Below are 19,160 nucleotides of genomic sequence, written 5' to 3' on the forward strand. Positions count from 1 at the left end.
AAACACATTTTTCTACCTGTAACATACATTTGCACGAATACAATATACCCTTTTTATACCCTTGCAGAGGGTATTATAATTTCAGACAAAAGTTTGCAACGCAGTGAAGGAGACGTTTCCGACCACGTAAATTATATATATTCTTGATCAGCATCTATAGCCGAGTCCATCTAGCCATGTCCGTCTGTCAGTTTGTCCGTCTTTCTGTCCGTCTGTCTGTCCGTTTCTACGCAAACTAGTCTCTCAGTTTTGAAGCTATCGGCTTAAAACTTTCCCAAAAGTCTTCTTTCGATTGCAGGTAGTACATATGTCGAAACGAGCCGGATCGGATCACTATATTGCTCCCATAGAAATAATCAAAAATATAATAGAAAAACAAGAGAGAGCGCTATAGTCGGGTTGGTGTCCCGACTATCTAATACCCGTCACTCAGCTAAAGGGAGTGCGAGGGAGACGGATATATAAAATTGTTTTAATTGCGCATAACTTTTTAATGGATGGTCCCGATTTGAAAAATGTCTTCTACATTTCGATAGGTATTAAGAAACACTATAAAATTGCATTTATACTTCTCGGAAATATTTAATGGTGTGGGCGCCAGACACATTTTAAAATCGTTTGTGGGCGTCAGAGGGGGCAAAACGACCGTATAAAAGAGACATGTAACTATTTAATTCCGAAAAGATTCCCAAAATTGGTTGACCACTCTTGAAGATATATCCCAAAAGACGAAGAAAATTTGTGATTTTCTTAAATTAAAGATACCGCAAATACCAGAGCTGATGGACTATAGGCGTAGTGGCAATTTATGCTTAGAAAAGCCTCATTTATCGAAATAAAATGGTGGCAGGCCTGGACACCGACCCATGTCACATTTTGTCGGCCTGTGTAATCATTGTAACTTTGTAGTTTTGATTTTTGTCATTGTAAAAACAACATTTTAAGTAGGCATACCTGCAAGGGTATAAAAACATTGTAACTTTGTAGGAAGTGGGCGTTTTCATTTTTGATAATTTAATTAAACTACGTGGGGTGCATATTCAAAATATTTTCCCCCAAGAACTTCAGATATCGTGGTCACCGGTTAAATAAACGTGCTTTCGTGAAAACTTCCTTTAGCGCTCATTACTTTCCACCGTTGTAACTTCCAAACGACATTGAATCTAAAAAATCCTTTAGCCATATATTATTTGTAAGTTATAGATGTGACCTAGCCAAAAAAAATTAGATTATTTGAAACCCAGACTTGGGCGACCCCCTTAATCAAAGTTCTTTAATTGATTAATAATAATTAACCGTTATTGGAAACAAAAACAAAAAATGTAAGGAAATACATTATAATTAATGACATAGTTACACAAACAAAATTAAAATTAAATTTGCTATTCGCATTAATTACCTTTTCCCTGTCCTTGGTCATTTCATCTTCTTTAATTTTATCTAGATTATTTTTTTCCTCAATCTTGCGCTCCTTTAAAGTTTTTAGTAACTTCCACTTGCTACTGCCAAGACCTGCTGCTCCATTGCTGCCTATCACCTGGGATCCATCCACATCTGATTCTTGACTAATTAATTTTTTAAGGCTCTGAGGTGAAGCTGATTCGTTTGTTATATTCTCCAATAAATGCGAATTATTCTGAGCGGTGTCCAGGGACTGGTTTTTTAAACTAAGGTCTTCATCAAATTGTAATATAGACTTTTGATTCACATTTAAGGGAATCGCTGGATTGTCATTATCTGAAGGCTTGCCGTCAACCCTCATACCATTTTCAGTTTCGCTTATCTCAACATCGCTTACATCTCCCGGCGTGTCAGGTCCTGATGTCTCACTAGAAGCAGTCGATTTGTCTATTTTGTCTGCCTCCAATTTCGGAATGCATTGCTCAAAGAGTTCATTATGTTCTTCTTGCTCACATTCAATTTCAGAAAGGCAAGACGAACTTGAACTGGCTGCATTGTTAGAAATATTTACTTTCCGATCACGTGTTTTCTTCTTTAATCGTCGCAATTTTCGCTGTTTTTTATTTAGATAAGGGACGGTCCCCTCGCCTTTACTCTCCATCTCGGCATCGTCATTCGAATCTATTTCTGATGCTTGGAAATCGCCGTTTACATCCTGCCAAGCGCTATGCATGTCACTGACTGTGGCAAATTTTTCACCTGATGGCTTTGCAACAGCAAACCCTTCAGCAGTAGCGTCAGCACATACGCCAGGATGTAAATTAACGACGCTTTTCAGTTCACTAAATACTTCAGACATCCGTAACTTTACACTTTCACTTGGGGAATAATTAATAATTCCTTCTTCATCCTTACAGACATTAGAAGGACAAAATCGGTCACCTCCGTTAATATCGTTTTGGAGAAGTTGTCCTATCTGTGAAAATAGTACCTCATCATCATCACGTTGTTCGCCAGATGCAAGTCCAGAAAGTTCTGCCCGTTGCTGTTCCTGTTCCTCTAGCTGGCGAAGCTCATAATAAAAGTATTCGTCGTCTGTGTCGATGCTATCCTCAGTGCTTTGTCGACGCGAGGAAGAGAGAGTGCGAGCAGAATGTTGACTTCGATTATCGTCATCTTCCCGCGACCCATAGCCAGGATTGTTGGGGAGGTCAAGGCACTGTTGCGTGACCCACAAAACACCACTGGAACCAAGATTACGAGTCACTGCGGTTGTTGTTGTTGTTGCGGTTGCTGTTGTTAGGAATGTAGTTGATGTTATATCCCCATCTTCTTCAATTGTTTTACGAATTCTTAGGGTGGGAACATTCACATCAGTGTTGGCCGAGTTTCTAAGTATGTTCTCATCGCCGACGTCGTCAATATAGACTGAGTTGAGTTTTTGAAGGCAAGCCTGTGATGATGTTTCCAAGAGTATCTCTGGCATTTTAATGGTAACATTTTCCACATTGCAAATTCCATTCCTATGTGCAAGCTCAGTAGGAGAAATGGCTGTCGAGACAGCCACGGTTGATATGGGACTTTGAGTCTTTTTAAGGTCCCCTACAACAGCGAATAATAAATTATTCGGTGGACTTTCAATTAAATCCTCCGTAGAACCACCTAATTCCAGCCTGTTCTCATTGGCATAGGCGGTTTGGCTAAAATCTTCATCAGTATCAACCTCGTATTGATTTGTCATAATTTTACTTTCCAATGAAGAGCTTTTATCGTTATCCGATGAAGTAAAGTCCGGCGTGTCTAATTCTGTATCCGACATGTTACAGCCGCGGCGCAGGACAGAGCTGTGCCGTTTGTAACTCTTCGCCTTTTGCATTAGGCTATTCATCTTAGATGAAAGTGACTTTTTTTGTACACCTGTATAACTTGAAGAGGGTTCATCGGCAGCGGAATCTGATGAAACAGCGCAGTCTGGCTGAGACAGTCGTCGCACGAATGGGGCTCCTGTCGCTCTTCGAATGAGTCGCATCGGTAGCTTTTGTAATCTTTTCGATAACTGAACCTGGCTTCCGCTTACATTGGGCCGCTTGTGAGAAATTAACGGACACGAACCCGCCTGGCCACGAGGCTGTCTTTGATTGCCTTGACTTTGCACATCACCGGGTAAAGATTGTGATCGATTAAACTTCGATATACGCTTAAGCTTTAGATTATCTGTTAAAAGGGTATTTAGCTTGTACCATACCTTTGGGGGCTTAGCAGGCGAATGCCTTGATGCAAACTGTTGGTGTATCTTGACATGCGTAGAAGGATCAGCGGAGTTGACCCTAGTTACAGATTCGAAATTGAGCTGCGATTGATTTGAATTGTTTTTGCTAACAAGCATTGGCACCTGCGCTTCCGAATAATTAGCATTATACTCAAGATGAACCTGTGGGGATGGAACTGGTATGGGTCCGGATTCCTTAAGAAAACGTATTTGGTTCTGGTGACCTAAATAATCTAAATTATTACTGCTATTGTAATCGGTAATAGAGTTGGAGGACGGATAGAATACCAGTCTATCTGTCAAATAAGGTCGGCTGGTTTGATTCCGCAATTTTTCATGATCCAAAAAAGTTTCCACGTGGCTATACCTTGACATCTTTACATCTTCTGGTCGTTCGACATTTCCAAGACTCACATTTGTGTATTTTTTATTTACCGTAGCCTTTGAAGTAGATTTTGGTATTTGGGTGGTCAATAGGTCTGGCATACGGGTAGAATTCAACCGTTCGCTTGAAATTTTTGTTTTATCCCGTTCATTGAGCTGGTCCCATTCTAGCATTTCGTCAACAGTTGAAAAATTTTCGACTTCGGTCGAGTCCGAACTTATTTCAAAGATAGACTTATTTTCATATGCAGAGCAAATAGGTAAGTTTTTAGAAAGCTCTTGAATATAGTTTAAGTTTTCTTCCGATATTACATAATCGTTTTGTTTACTAATATTAGTTTTATCATAGCCGGCCGGTAAACTATTAAAGTTTGAACTTCCAGCTAAAGGCAATGAAGGATATGCTTGGAGTGTATCCCTATTTTTTTTTTCTATGACATTATTACAGAAAAAATTTAAGTTTTGAATTCCAGCTGATACTGGGGAATTGGGGGACCAACCGCTCATCGACGAAAGGCCCGAATCAGATTTCGCATTCTTTTGTTGATGTAAGTCTATTTCACCACTGAATTGATTAAAGGTGGAGAAATCGTTGGGAGCTGGTGGTGGTGGACTCAGGCTGGCTTGATTAGAATCCATTATTACATCATTAATATCAGTCGACACTTTGTGCTTCTCAGGATTTTGTAAATGGAGTAGAAAAATCATGCTGTTGTGACGCTCCAGACTCTTCTTTAAAGACTTTATGTACTCATCCTCATTGTAAATATTTTTTGTGGAACTTCCGTAATCATCTTTTGAGTTGGTCGTATAAACGTAATTGGTTTCGCATTCAATATCTGAGTTGAAGGATTTGTCCACTTCCTCAGCAAGCCCGCTTACAATTTGGTCTATTTTCTTTTTCCGGTTAATTTCAATCTCTTGTGTCTCGAGAATCTTTAGCTGTTCATCCAGATCGGATTTATTTCTCAACAAATGTGCACTGAAACTACAAACATTTGATATGAGAGTTGGATTGATGCTGTGAGACGAGGTCGCATTTGCAAGCGGTTTATCTTTTTTAAAATCGTCTAATGAGCTGCCAACTAATTTTTTTAAAGTGTCAATATTTTTATTGAACTTTTTCATTACTAGGACAAACTTTTCATTCGTATTCGTAATGGAAAGCCGTCGTAATTCTTCAGTTAGAGTTATGGGGTTAAGTAAAAGCAGAGTTAATTTTTTATCGACTTGGCTGAGTTTTTGAAAAAACTTTTCCTCTGACCACACTGTATTGCGTAACTGACTAATTTGTGGTGCACTTAAGGATTGAAGGCCTGGAATCTTATTTATTTCCTCTATTAAAGTCTCTGTTATGTTATCTAATATTACTCGGATATCATCATTAAAATAGCTGATACTACTTGTTGATCGGAGACTGTCTAACCCATTCTGTGTCTTATCGGCTCCAGCTTCAATTTGATTACGCATATCTAAAAGATCCGTACTCAATTCCTCAGTGTCATCACTTATAATCCGCGATGATTGTGCTTGAGCAAGAATACATTTCAGTTTATTTATCATGTCCATTTCGTTTGTATGATGCTTTTTTTTGCGATGTTTTCTAGACTCCTTTCCAAAATTAGTGTTTGACTGCGTTGCAATGCCTGTCCTAGCCGTATCTAATGACAGCATTTTTGTATTGCCGTTTTCCTCCTGATTCCTTAAGGCCAAGGAGGAAGTGGAGTGGCCACTGATTGATGCAATTTGTTCGTGGGTAACCTCCGACTGATGCAACAATGCATCAACTTTAAATATCTCGGAACTCAAGTCATTGTCACGATATGCCTCGTTAAGTTTTTTGTAAAAGGATTCATTCATTTCATTGGCATCAGATGCAATTTCCGTTCCTCCGGTGTCTTCAATTGGTAGTACTTGATTTCCGCCCTCTCCGGTTTTAGAGGCCGCTAAACGAAAAAACTTAACATCTTCAATAAGGCTATCTAGTTCGTTGCTGTTCTGTCCTATGTGATCATTATCTAAATCAACATACGTTTGGTCATTTTGAAGTCCTTCTCTTGATTGTGAGATTTTGGTACATTTTCTGGGCATTTTGGATGATGCGCCGGAGGATGCCGAAATTTCATTTAAAACTCTACGTCCATTTATAAATTCCTTCATTAGTTCGGCACGAGCATTATTTGCCAGAAATTGCTGCTGCTCATATAACATAAGGTTGGAATCTGAGTAAAGTTTAATTCTCGATTCCTTGCTTGAATTTTCAATGTTCAAGCTTTCGTCATTCAAAGCAGCATTTTCGAAATCAAGATACGAATTGTGAGAATCTAATGAACAAGCTGAATTTAAAAACACATCCTGGTCGCGAACCTGCGCATGCTCTGTTACTACAGAGGGATTATGATCTGCATAATTCAGTTCTTTATCATAGTCCTGATCAGATTGTTCGGCCCCTAAAACCATGTCTATACCCAGAGTATCTTCTATTACCAATGGTAGCAACTGATCTTCATCCGGAAATGAAGAATATTCTAGTCCTTCGATATTATTTTGCTGCTGTTCTTGATTTGCCGCTCCAATAAGGTCCATAAGATTACTAACCACAGACTGCTGCTCTATCGATATGTTTTCAAGCTTCTCCAAACGAACCCAAATCTTTCCGTACTCTGTAGAAAGCAAGTCCAATGCACGCCAAGCAAACTTTAACTCTGTCTCGAGTAAACTAATCCGAGTCGCAATTTTGTCCATATAATCAGAAATTATGTAATCGGAGTGTTGTTGCGAATTGTATATTTGACACAACTGTTGTTCACTTTTTATCGATACCATGCTGCCATTGGTATTTGGATAGTTAGAATAAGAGGCACCCAAGCCTATCGGCGACTTGCTCATCGGTGGTTGCATTTGCGATAGTTGCTTTTGAGCTGGAGTCAAGTTAATAAGTTGGTGGGAATTAACCTTCAGCAAGTAATCCGGTCTTTCCGCTGGCTGATTAAGAAATTGTGTATGAACTGATCCAGCGGCTGGAGGGTTTGAGAGTGACGTCGCATACATTGTTGATTGTTGCTGCTGTCGCAACTGTTCTTTTATTTGAATCTGGCTCTTTAGAGCGTTTTCTGCGAAAATAAGCTTTTCTTCGGTATTGGATTTTTGCTCCTGCTTTTGAAACTGTTTTTTTTTTTCTGGAACCTCCGGCGCCCTAGATTGGGAGTTGTTCATCATATTGTTTTGAATGGCTTTTTTTAAAATCAGTTCTCAAATGTTGTTTTACCTAAATAATGTTGCCTTTAAAATCTGTTTTTATTGCTCTTAGTAAAATACATACGTTTAATCCGATAATCAATGCGAAAGCGTCTGAAACACTGAATGCTTATATACATATGTACCTAAAAAAATATTTGGAGTTTAGTAAAAAAACAATTATACATACATATTAAATCAAGTTCCAAATACTTAATATGTATGTATATTTGAAAACACCTTCCGATTAAACGTGACGTTAAACAGCACTTTCTGAATACTTAGTGAAAATTGCATTCACTTTTTTTTGAGAAGTCTTTAATTGTTTGAAATCCAACAAATTAAATCTGCGAGCTAGATTACTTAAAATTTGACTGCAAGCAGGAATTTTTACTTTAAATTTTCTACCAGTTGTAAAGGTTAATTCAATTTTATTTGTATTTTTCCAGATTTTAGACATTTAAGGGCGTTCGCAGCTGCCACCAATTTACTTTAATTTTTATAGAACAAAACTCTCTTAAAGCCATAAGTATGGCAAAGTTATTCTTTTGCACAAAATTATGTATACGCAATTGATAAACTGGGAAAGTGTATTTTTTTAATTATTTTATTTCTCTTCGTCAATTAATTGTGTATATAAATACTACGCACAGTTATTTGTGCAATGATGTGGTTTGAAAAACGTTGAAATGTATACTACAACTTAGTAAATTCTTCTTTGTTGCGCCTAGCTTCGTTTTCATGCAGCTAGAGCATTTGTGCGGTTAACGCTTACACACTAAAAACTTTAGTTTTTAGTACATACACATCCACCTTGGAAAAGCTTATGTATACAGACAAAAAATGACAAGTCTGAGTACGAAAGCGACAGTTTAAGAGAATATTTTGGCTTTGTTCTGCGCATGCCCTGACCATTTCTGAATAAACGCTCTTAAAGCCATTGTAATGCTTAGAAGTTGAAAGCGTACTAATCGTATTTTTAAATCGTATTAAAAAAAGCACGAGTGGTAACTCTACAGACTGTGGCAGTTTTACGTGAATCAGTAGTTTATTTGTTTAAGATATGACCCGAACCAATTTTAGTGATTAATTTCACTCCCCATTCTCCCATTTCAGTGCGGGTCCTTGTAGACTTCAAGAAATCAATTTCAAAGGAATTTCAAATACCTACAAATAAATTAAATTGGAAGAGATTTCTGGAACGCCAACAGTTCAGCTTTGTTTGTTTACGTTTGAAAAGCTTTCTCAGCCATTAAAGAGTAGGTAAATGAATTTTACGTACACACAAAAAAACTATGTAAAATAAAATATTTAATTGTTAAATCTGACCAATCCATAACAACTAGGAACTACGCTGGTGGCAAAAATAATATAAACGTTTTGGTAGGGCTTGCTTTTTTCTAATTATCTCACAAATGAAAGCTGGTATAAATTTGAATATAATTTTTTTTATTTGTATTCTAGTAGCTTATTTTACAACAAGCAAGAGATTTTAAAAAAAATTTTAAGTCCCAAAAAAAAAGTAATTCATTTTTTAGCCTTGGAAAAAATAATAGAAACTGGGGTCGGAAACGTCTCCTTCACTGCGTTGCAAACTTCTGACTGAAATCATAATACCCTCTGCAAGGGTATAAAAATGCCATAATTGTTTATTATATTTTTGTCTTCCTCGCACTTCCTTTAGCTGAGTAACGGTTATCTGCTAGTCGGGGCACCCGACTATAGCGTTCTCTCTTGTTATACCCTTGTAGAGGGTATTATAATTTCACTCAGATGTTTGCAACGCAGTGAAGGAGACGTTTCCGACCACATAAAGTATATATATTCTTGATCAGCACCAATAGCCGAGTGTATCTAGCCATGTCCGTCTGTCCGCCTGTCCGTCTGTCTGTCCGTTTCTACGCAAACTAGTCTCTCAGTTTTGAAGCTATCGGCTTAAAACTTTCCCAAAAGTCTTCTTTCTATTGCAAGTAGTATATAAGTCGGAACCGACCGGATCGGACAACTATGTCTTATAGCTCCCATAGGAAGGAAAAGTTAAAAAAATTATAGATTCGGTGTTTTCTGAAATAAAACCTTCTACTCTTGGAAATGTTATTTTTTAAATATATCCGAATTTCGAATAAAATATTTAAAAAATCGGACGACTATTTCATATAGCTGCCATAGGAACAATCAAAAAAAAAATTTTTTTTTAATTCTAACTTTGGTGTTTTTTTGAATTTGAATTTTAACTTCTACTCTTGGGAATGTTATTTTTTAAATATTTATGAATTTCGAATAAAATTTAGAAAAAATCGGGACACTATATCATATAGCTGCCATAGGAACGGTCGGAAAATTAAATGCAAATTAATAGGAAAAAAATTATTGCTTCGTTGGTTTTTATTGTATTCTCCTCTACTCTAGGATATGACTCTTTATAAATATTTTCGAATTTCGGTTTTAATTTTATCAAAATTGAACTACTATAACATATAGCTGCCATAGGAACGCTCGGAAAAGTAATGAGAAATAATTGAAAATTAAACATTTTAGCGATTTGTTAATTAATAGGAATGATCTGCAAGGGTATGTAAGCTTCGGCTGGCCGAAGCTAGCTTCCTTTCTTGTTTAGTCTATTTTATTTTAATCAATATTGGTTCTCGTTTTTTAAATATTTCCGAATTTGGAATAAAATTTTTTAAAAATCGGACGACTATATATTATATAGCTGCCATAGGAACGATCGAAAAATTAATGGGAAATTAACTGGAAACAAATTATAGCTCCGTTGATTTTTATTGTATTCTCTTCTACTCTAGGATATGTTTTTTTTTAATATTTCGGAACTTAACAAAAATCGGATGACTACACTGTGCAACATTTTTAGGGTTATAAAATGTAACCGCAATTCTGATTTCATAGGCGGAAAGAATTCATCGAAATAAGCTAAAACCCATTTGGGTTTCTCTGGCTTAGCTCGCGTTTACCTTTTATAGCGATTAAAGTTTTACATACAAAATTTATTTGTAACGGCCATATCTTGTGAACCGATTAAAATTTCACTATCAAGTCTTCAGTGATTATGTAGCTATGAACTCAAGGAACTAAATTGACAAATGACTCTTGCGAAGACGTACACTTAGCGGGTTAAAAATCGAAAAATTAGGCAAATTTGTTTTTTAACGCGCTAGGTGCACTAGGTGCTAAGTGCGCAAGAGTCATTTGTCAATTTAGTTCCTTGGGTTCATAGCTACATAATCACTGAAGACTTGATAGTGAAATTTTAATCGGTTCACAAGATATGGCCGTTACAAATAAATTTTGTATGTAAAACTTTAATCGCTATAAAAGGTAAACGCGAGCTAAGCCAGAGAAACCCAAATGGGTTTTAGCTTATTTCGATGAATTCTTTCCGCCTATGAAATCAGAATTGCGGTTACATTTTTCATGTTGCACTGTGCTATATAATATAGGTGCCATAGGGAAGGATAGAAAAATTAATGTCAAAACAATACGAAATTTAAAATTGTTGCGATTTGTAAGGAATGATATGCAAGGGTATATAAGCTTCGGCTGGCCGAAGCTAGCTTCCTTTCTTGTTTTCTTAAAAAATCAATTTGTTTCTTAAAAATTTCATATACTCTTGCAGGTATGCCTACTTAAAATGTTGTTTTTACAATGTCAAAAATCAAAACGTCTACTTTCTACAAAGTTACATTGGTTTTTCTATTATTTTTTATACCCTTGTAGAGGGTATTATAATTTCAGTCAGATGTTTGCAACGCAGTGAAGGAGACGTTTCCGACCACATAAAGTATATATATTCTTGATCAGCACCAATAGCCGAGTCCATCTAGCCATGTCCGTCTGTCCGTCTGTCCGTTTCTATGCGAACTAGTCTCTCAGTTTTAAAGCTATCGCGATGAAACTTTCCCGAAAGTCTTCTTTCTATTGCAGGTAGTACATATGATGTGGGAGCCATAAGATATAGTGGTCCGATCCGGCTCGTTCCGACATATGTACTACCTGCAATAGAAAGAAGACTTTTGGAAAAGTTTCATCGCGATAGCATAAAAACTGAGGGACTAGTTCGCATAGAAACGGACAGACAGACATGGCTAGATGGACTCGGCTATTGATGCTGATCAAGAATATATATACTTTATGTGGTCGGAAACGTCTCCTTCAATGCGTTGCAAACATCTGACTGAAATTATAATCTATTGCAGGTAGTACATATGATGTGGGAGCCATAAGATATAGTGGTCCGATCCGGCTCGTTCCGACATATGTACTACCTGCAATAGAAAGAAGACTTTTGGAAAAGTTTCATCGCGATAGCATAAAAACTGAGGGACTAGTTCGCATAGAAACGGACAGACAGACATGGCTAGATGGACTCGGCTATTGATGCTGATCAAGAATATATCACTATGGACGGCAGTCCATGTAGTGACGAAGCGCACCAGGAGAGTGTGCGAAGGCGACTACTATTATATAGCCGCAAAATTGAAAATCTGCTGTGATAGTCCGATCGTAATGAGTAATACACCAATCGAAAGGTATTGCAAAAACTTAAAGGATTGCATACCAAGACTTTAAGAAAATCAATTGGCTTGGGAGAGAGAGCGGTGAAAGTGAAAAAGTGAAAATTTCGAAATTTGGAGCTGTTGGGGCCGGTGGGGATAAATGCCCCATCGCAATGTTTTAGTTGTATTCCCTTTGAAAATACCCGTCGAATGAGGGGTCATTTGTCAAAATCCGACGCTCAGTTCAAAAGTTATAGCCAAAATAAGATTTCCTTCTTCTTCCCAAAATGAAAATTTAATTCTGTTTGTCAGTTTGTCAGTTTGTCACTTTGTCAGTTTGTCAGTTTGTCAGTTTGTCCAAAACATGTTTCTTAAGTTTTGAAAATTTAATATGACGTTCATCCTATCGATATAAAAAACTTTTGTTCTACCACTTTTGGAAAAACTCGCTAGTTTAGCGGGAAAACAGCTATAAATAGCTAAAATTCGGAAAACCGTAACTTCTATACTACTAAAGCTACAGACTTGTGCTGCATCTTGTTTGAAAGGTATTTTTAAATGCTATAAACGCCTTCTATATGCAATTTGTGTAAATGTAATAATTAAAAAGATATGAACAAAAGACAATTTTTTAAAACTTTTTTTTAGCTTTTTTTTATTTTTCTCAAAAACGGCTCTAACGATTTCCTTGAAAACTTTAAACTGTATACCCCTTGAGATTCCTTAAATTTTGGTATATAACACATTACTGTAAAAAGTCACGTTTAAAAGTTATTTTTATACGAAAATAGCCACTTTTGGCAGCTCGAACAACTAAAGCTTCCTGAGTATTGAATTTTGTGTGAGGGTATCCGAACTGTATTTTAGGGAATGGAATCAGTAAATTTGCACTTAAGAGTTCCATATAGGAATCTTTTGTTCTACGACTTTTGGAAAAAGCCGCTACTTTAGCGGGAAAAAAGCTAAAAATGGCTAAATTTCGTTAGTTTGTAAGTTCTACACTACTAAAGGTACAGACATGTGCCATACCTCGTTTAAAAGGTATTTTGAAATACTTTTTAACTTAATTTGTTTAAATACAATGGCTTACAAATTATGATTGACCAATTTAAATTTAAATGTATATATTAGCTCCTATGAGAGCAAATGTAAACAAACAAAAACTTCTGATATCAAATAAAAACACCTCTTAACGAGGTAAAAAACTAGTGACGATCGCACCTTCAACATACAAAAGTTCTGATATCAACATTTGTGTCGAAAAATTATTACACTCGTCATTAAATAGACTTTCTAATATTTTTTCATTCGGCACGCTGCAATAGAAAATGCCTGTGAAGCGAAAAAGGAATAGTCTGCTAGGGCGGGCCGAATGAGAAAATGTTAGAAAGTCTATTTAATGACGAGTGTAATAATTTTTCGTCACAAATGTTGATATCAGAACTTTTGTATGTTGAAGGTGCGATCGTCACTAGTTTTTTACCTCGTTAAGAGGTGTTTTTATTTGATATACTTTATGTGGTCGGAAACGTCTCCTTCAATGCGTTGCAAACATCTGACTGAAATTATAATACGCTCTGCAAGGGTATAATAAAATTTCAAAAACAAATTTTACCTTAATATGTTTTTTTTACATATTTAATTGCCTTTAGCAATATCCCATCAAAAGATGGTCGCTTAAGGGCTCCGCTGATTACACCAGTTTACAAAAAAAAATTAATAAAATACGCACTTTAATGAAACCTTTATTTTCCGGTAAGGTACATCTTTCTGATTAAGAAAAGGGCACTTACAATTTTTTTTTATGGTACCAAATTTTTTTAAAGTGTAATAAACGTTTTTGACGGTTTTTTTAATTTTCAACTCGAGCTGTGATTAACCGATTTCGGAAGAAGACTCATTTTATAGGTAATGCCCTCTAACTTTCTTATACACAGCATTGAGATCCATTCATTATTTTGGAAGCTACAAATTGTAAAAGTTGAAAAAGTTGGAAAAAACGCAAAAATTGTGGCATAAATGGCTTCGTAAAAAATACACTTATACACAGCATTGAGATCCATTCATTATTTTGGAAGCTACAAATTGTAAAAGTTGAAAAAGTTGGAAAAAACGCAAAAATTGTGGCATAAATGGCTTCGTAAAAAATACACGTCTAAAAACCGAAATTAGTTTTATAATTTATACGTTATAAAAACGTATTTTTTCTTGTGCTCGTTCAAAAAAATCTTCAAAGTCTGAATCTATAATCTACATATATTTTTCATCAGCATAACCTGCCTAAACAATCAAGCCATGCCTATTAGATTTTTTCTACTAAATATATTCTCTTTTTAAGCCATCTTGTTAAAACATAAAAAAAAAATTTTTTTAATCACAGAGTATAACCAAGGCCAACTCTAAAAGATAGCCGAGTTTGAAGAAAATCAATTTTTCATATGCGTAATTGAGAAATTCTTACCCACCTAACTCAGTTGATGTCCCGAAAACGAAACTTACATTAAGAACTTCCGTTTGATATTTTAAAAGAATGCTAAGCTTACGCGTACGTTCTGCAGTGGATTGACTACGTTCTAAATTATTTGGGTTTAGGTATATCGGATAGTCCTGATTCCGTATATCGCACATGAAAGATGTCGATCCTTGGCGGAACTTCTCATATAAAAAGTTCATCGAAATTTTGCTGTTAACTAGTCGCACAACTGAAAAGAAATATATCTCGCCCGAAGCCCTCACGGAAATATATATTCTATGCAGTGTAAACGCAATGGTAGAATACATTGATACCTGGTACTTAACATTTACAAGAGTTATATACAAAAAACATTGCATTTTATTGTAATTTATGTATATAATAATTAATTTTATTTACCCTATTAATTAATTGAAATTTTTCATAATTTTCTAAAAAGTGTACATAAATATTAATGCTGATATTTCCAGTTAAAAGTTATTATGTTATTACTAGATAAAAAAGTTGAAACAACTTTATAACAACTGCGGGTATTCGGTTTAAATAAATATTTCAATTCGGCCTCTACCATGCTATCATGTTACCTTATGTTTCTGCCAATGCGGGTAAACAAATTTACATTTACGTGCCCTCTTGCATATTCAAGTATTTGATTGCCCACATTTAGATATGGGCACTTCCAAAATGTCGTTTGGGACATTTGCACACCTTTAAAGTTGAAAAAAAAATTGTAAAACAATGGATTTTAATTTTAATTATGGGCTTTTCTTTTCACTCTTCCCAAGCTCTATTTTTGGTAAAAATCTTGATTTTGTACCACTTTTAGTTTTTAAGATATCGGTAAAAAACTGCCGTATTCGCTCGGGACAAAAATAGAAGTGGATTTCGGGGAAGTTCATACAACACCAGAAATTAGCGAATTCTGATGGAATATTTGAATGCGATTTTTTTTTTTCAAACATTTCGCTGTGAAATGCTTTTGTTTTACTCAAAAATTCTTTGCCGTTTTTTTTTATGCAGTTTCAACCACATTCGCTCGGGACATGTCGCTCGGGACATTTTTTCCGACTGTTTTGTAAAGCGGATTTCTTTACCTCTATCTCTCAATTGCTGGATGTTTTGCTTTTAACTTAATAGTTTAGTATGTGAATGAAGCATTTTGTACAGAAAAATGTCACATATTAGCATTCCTATAGGATAAATTAACAACAGAAGACAGGTCCAAAAAATAACAAAAAAATAGCCAAAAACTGATTTTTGCGTATATTGGTGGGGTTTGTCATAAAAATAATCAAACTATACTCCAAATTTGTAGTTAAGCTCAGTATCCAACTAATTAGAAACTAATATCGAGGCAAAATCATGTGGAAATATGTTTTATTCAAGTTTCAAGGTTTTTGGCTTGGTGGACTTTTTTTTGGAAGTGCCCATATACAACAAGAGATAACACTATAGTCGAGTATTTCGACTATCTGATACCCGCTACTCAGACGTCAGCGCCATCTGTTGGCCATCTAACTTTTTGCTCATAACTTTTTAATGGATAGTCCGAAAAAAACTTGTGCTGCGTAGGAAGCCCAAGAATATATGTGAATAGTCCCAACCTTCTAGCTTTTGTAGTTTCCGAGATCTCAGCGTTTATACAGACGGACAGACAGACATGGCTAGATCGACTCGGCTATTGACCCTGATCAAGAATATATATACTTTATAGGGTCGGAAACGCTTTCTTCTTCCTGTTACATACTTTTGCACGAATACAATATACCCTTTACTCTACAAGTAACGGCTATAAAAAGAACGAGTTCTATAGTCGTTACTGTCTTAACCAATTTCAAAATAAATTAGAGGTGAAGAAACATTCCAAACTTTGATTAGGTTAAAAAAAAATTCAAAAAAATCATTCTTGCAGAGTGTTTTATGAGTTTGCAAACGCAGTAAAGGAGAACCTAAAAATATATATATTTTTTTATCAGCATAACAAGACGAGTCGATCCAGCCATGTCCGTCCGTTCTTACGCTAACTAGTCTCTCAGTTGTAAAGCTATCAGGAGGAAACTTTCCCAAAAGTCTTCAGCAGGATCGCACGACTACTCTAAAAGTGTTCAAACTCTTAGGCACCAATAAATTAGACGATAGTATCGGATACAAAAATTAATGGATGTTATTGAAATCACACAGTTTGGACAACTATATCATATAGCTTCCACAGGGGTAATCGGAAAAATATGTTTTCAAAATTAAAGCTTCGGGGTTTTTTGGCATCTAACCTACTACGCTTGGGAACAACTTCTGAATTTCGAATTTAATTTGATCAAAATAGGACGAATCATTTCGCTGCCATTGGAACGATCGGAAAATTAATGGGAAATGAAAAGGAAACATATTATAGCTTCGTTGGTTTTAATTGTATTCTCTTCTAAACTGGGATGTGACTCTTTTTCTTCGACTTTGTGTTTGTCTGTGATTTATCCAAGTAGGCAAGGACCCCTTCAAGGATGCTTTAATTGTAAACCCTTTTAATCTACAAGTAGATTGAGGTTGTAGCGATAGATATGGATATTTACTGTAATATCTGTGTTTCAAGTTGTATCCCTGCAGGAAACGGAATCACTTTTGGACTATTAAAATACTAGTCGGGGCAAGAAGGTTAACTAGTTCAAGTTATGTCCATTTCCTTGTAACGAAGTGGTCCATTTTTCATATGCTTGTCGTCGGAAACAACTAGTCAATTTGGTACTAGTTTTGCACTAGTGACTGTTAACCAATTTATGGTTACAGCTGTTAAACTACACTAAAAAAATATTTTCACGAAAAAACTAAAAATTAATCTGTAAACCATCAAGTGATTGAATTTCACTAGTACTTGACGATGCCTAACTTGACGCTCTCCTAATTTAGTATCCAATTAATAGGCGCGGTCCTTAGAGAATTTCTGATAATTATTATGTAATCAAATACAGTAAATGATAATTAAATGGAATTCAAACAAACTTACTTTTTTTGAGGCAAGTCGCCCTCTCTAGGACTTGAACCCGGGACCTTTGGATTTGTAGACACACTAACTGATTGAGCCATACACGCATCACATTTTGTAATGCCCTAACAACGTTTATGAATTTTAGTGTGACATAATTTAAAAACAGTGATTTTTCACATATATATTGCCTCGGACAGATTAAACAAAGTTTAAAGCATCACCAAGCAAACAAAAAAAAATGTACAGAGACTGGGGATTGAACCGAGGACCTCGAGTGTTTGATTTGTTTAGTGCTAAATTTCCCAAGACATTTACACTCTAGGCTATATTTTTGGATCATATGTGTTTCATTTGCAACTAGTTAAATTCCAGTTGCCTTTTAACTATACTTTAACATGTATTTGTTCTACCAGTTAAATATTTTTAAGGTTTTTTTTGTCAGAAAGGTACTAGTCCGAGACAAGTTTCTTTTTTACTAGTTTTGTATTAATCATTTTTTCGACTAGCACAAATTTCTTAGACCCTGTGTAGTCCAAATGCATTCAGACAAATTCCGGTTGCTTTATATCAGTTGTATAACTAGTTGTTTTTCAGACTAGTTCGCATTTTTCCTGCAGGGTATAATTTATATGTAAACTTAATAAAAAACAAGAGAGAACGCTATAGTCGAGTGCCTCGACTATTAGATACCCATTACTCAGCTAAACAACTTAATAGAAATATGCCTTCTTAAATGTTTTTCGCCGCTCGATTTTTACCCAGGGATCTCTTTCTAGAAGACGCTTTCTAGAACTTTCAATTCTGCCTAGCACATCTTCCGTCTCTCTCTAGCGCAGGTGAAAGCACTTGTAAAAAACGTATACGAGAAAAAGAGACAAAATGCGCGCCGCATTTCAAATAATTTAAAATTTGCATTAACATAATGTGAATTAGAGTGACCACAGAAAAAAAGGCAGATTTTTTCCAATGCCATTTCCTAGATGGCGCTAGTGTATATTGTATTGCTTCATCTACCGCCAGATATTGGTACTATTGGGCATGAAAGGCGGAAATGTAGGCGCTGGCCGGGTTAAGGCGTTTATTGGGTTTGTGGGCGTTAGAGTGGGCGTGGCAATTTTTTACTTGGCCAATCGATAGGTATTGACGAAGCGAATACATATCAGTTACTATTTTCATAATAGCTTCAAAACTGTGGGCGTTAGAGGGGGCTTGTGGGCGTTAGAGGGGGCGTGGCACCTTTTTGAAACAAACTTGCGCTGCGTAGGAGCTCCTAGAATCTGCGTGCAAAATGCCAATCTTCTAGCTTTTATAGTTTCCGAGATCTCAGCGTTCATACGGACAGACAGACAGACAGACAGACAGACGGACAGACAGACGGACAGACGGACATGGCTAGATCGACTCGGCTAGCGATCCTGATCAAGAATATATATACTTTATGGGGTCGGAAACGCTTCCTTCTACCTGTTACATACTTTTGCACGAATCTAGTATACCCTTTTACTCTACGAGTAACGGGTATAAAAAGATATATACATACAATAACATTTTCTTTAATATTTGTATGAGTAAATTGCACTGGGCAGATCATCAGAGAGCAGAGGCTGGGCAGAACAAAACCCTATGCTCACTTAATAGGGCGCTGCCGACCGCTGGTATAAATATATACATCAAAATTGCATTTATAATTCTCGGAAATCTTTAAAGGTGTGGTTGCCAGACACATTTTAAAATCGATAGTGGGCGATTGTGGGCGTTAGAGGGGGCGTGGCGCTGGGCTGAAATAAACTTGCGCTGCATAGGAAGTCCAAAAATGTGTGTGAAAAATCACAACCTTCTAGCTTTTGTAGTTTCCGAAATTTCAGGGTTCATACGGACGGACAGACAGGTAGACAGACAGAG

General features: G+C 36.1%; 1 protein-coding gene across 8 annotated transcripts in view; it reads right to left on the reverse strand.

Moving 5' to 3' along the window:
* Window positions 1–19,160, reverse strand: part of unc-13 — a 61,141-nt gene that overhangs the window by 35,536 nt on the left and 6,445 nt on the right. For 2 of the 8 annotated variants that reach the window (XR_011419578.1, XM_070218133.1), the window contains exons 1-3: window positions 7,943–8,052; window positions 7,377–7,437; window positions 1,400–7,322 (exon numbers count right to left, since the gene is read on the reverse strand). The exons of 5 other annotated variants lie outside the window; for them this stretch is intronic. Coding sequence is in view for 2 of the 3 variants with exons in the window: in XM_070218133.1 (XP_070074234.1) it covers window positions 1,400–7,273 (5,874 nt within the window). In the remaining variant the exon portion in view is untranslated. Of the gene's footprint in view, window positions 1–1,399; window positions 7,323–7,376; window positions 7,438–7,942; window positions 8,053–19,160 lie in introns of those variants that run through there. One more of the 8 variants, XM_017139370.3, reaches the window with a different exon arrangement.

The sequence above is a fragment of the Drosophila takahashii genome, chromosome 4 (assembly GCF_030179915.1).
Source record: "Drosophila takahashii strain IR98-3 E-12201 chromosome 4, DtakHiC1v2, whole genome shotgun sequence".
Taxonomy (NCBI): Eukaryota; Metazoa; Arthropoda; class Insecta; order Diptera; family Drosophilidae; genus Drosophila; species Drosophila takahashii.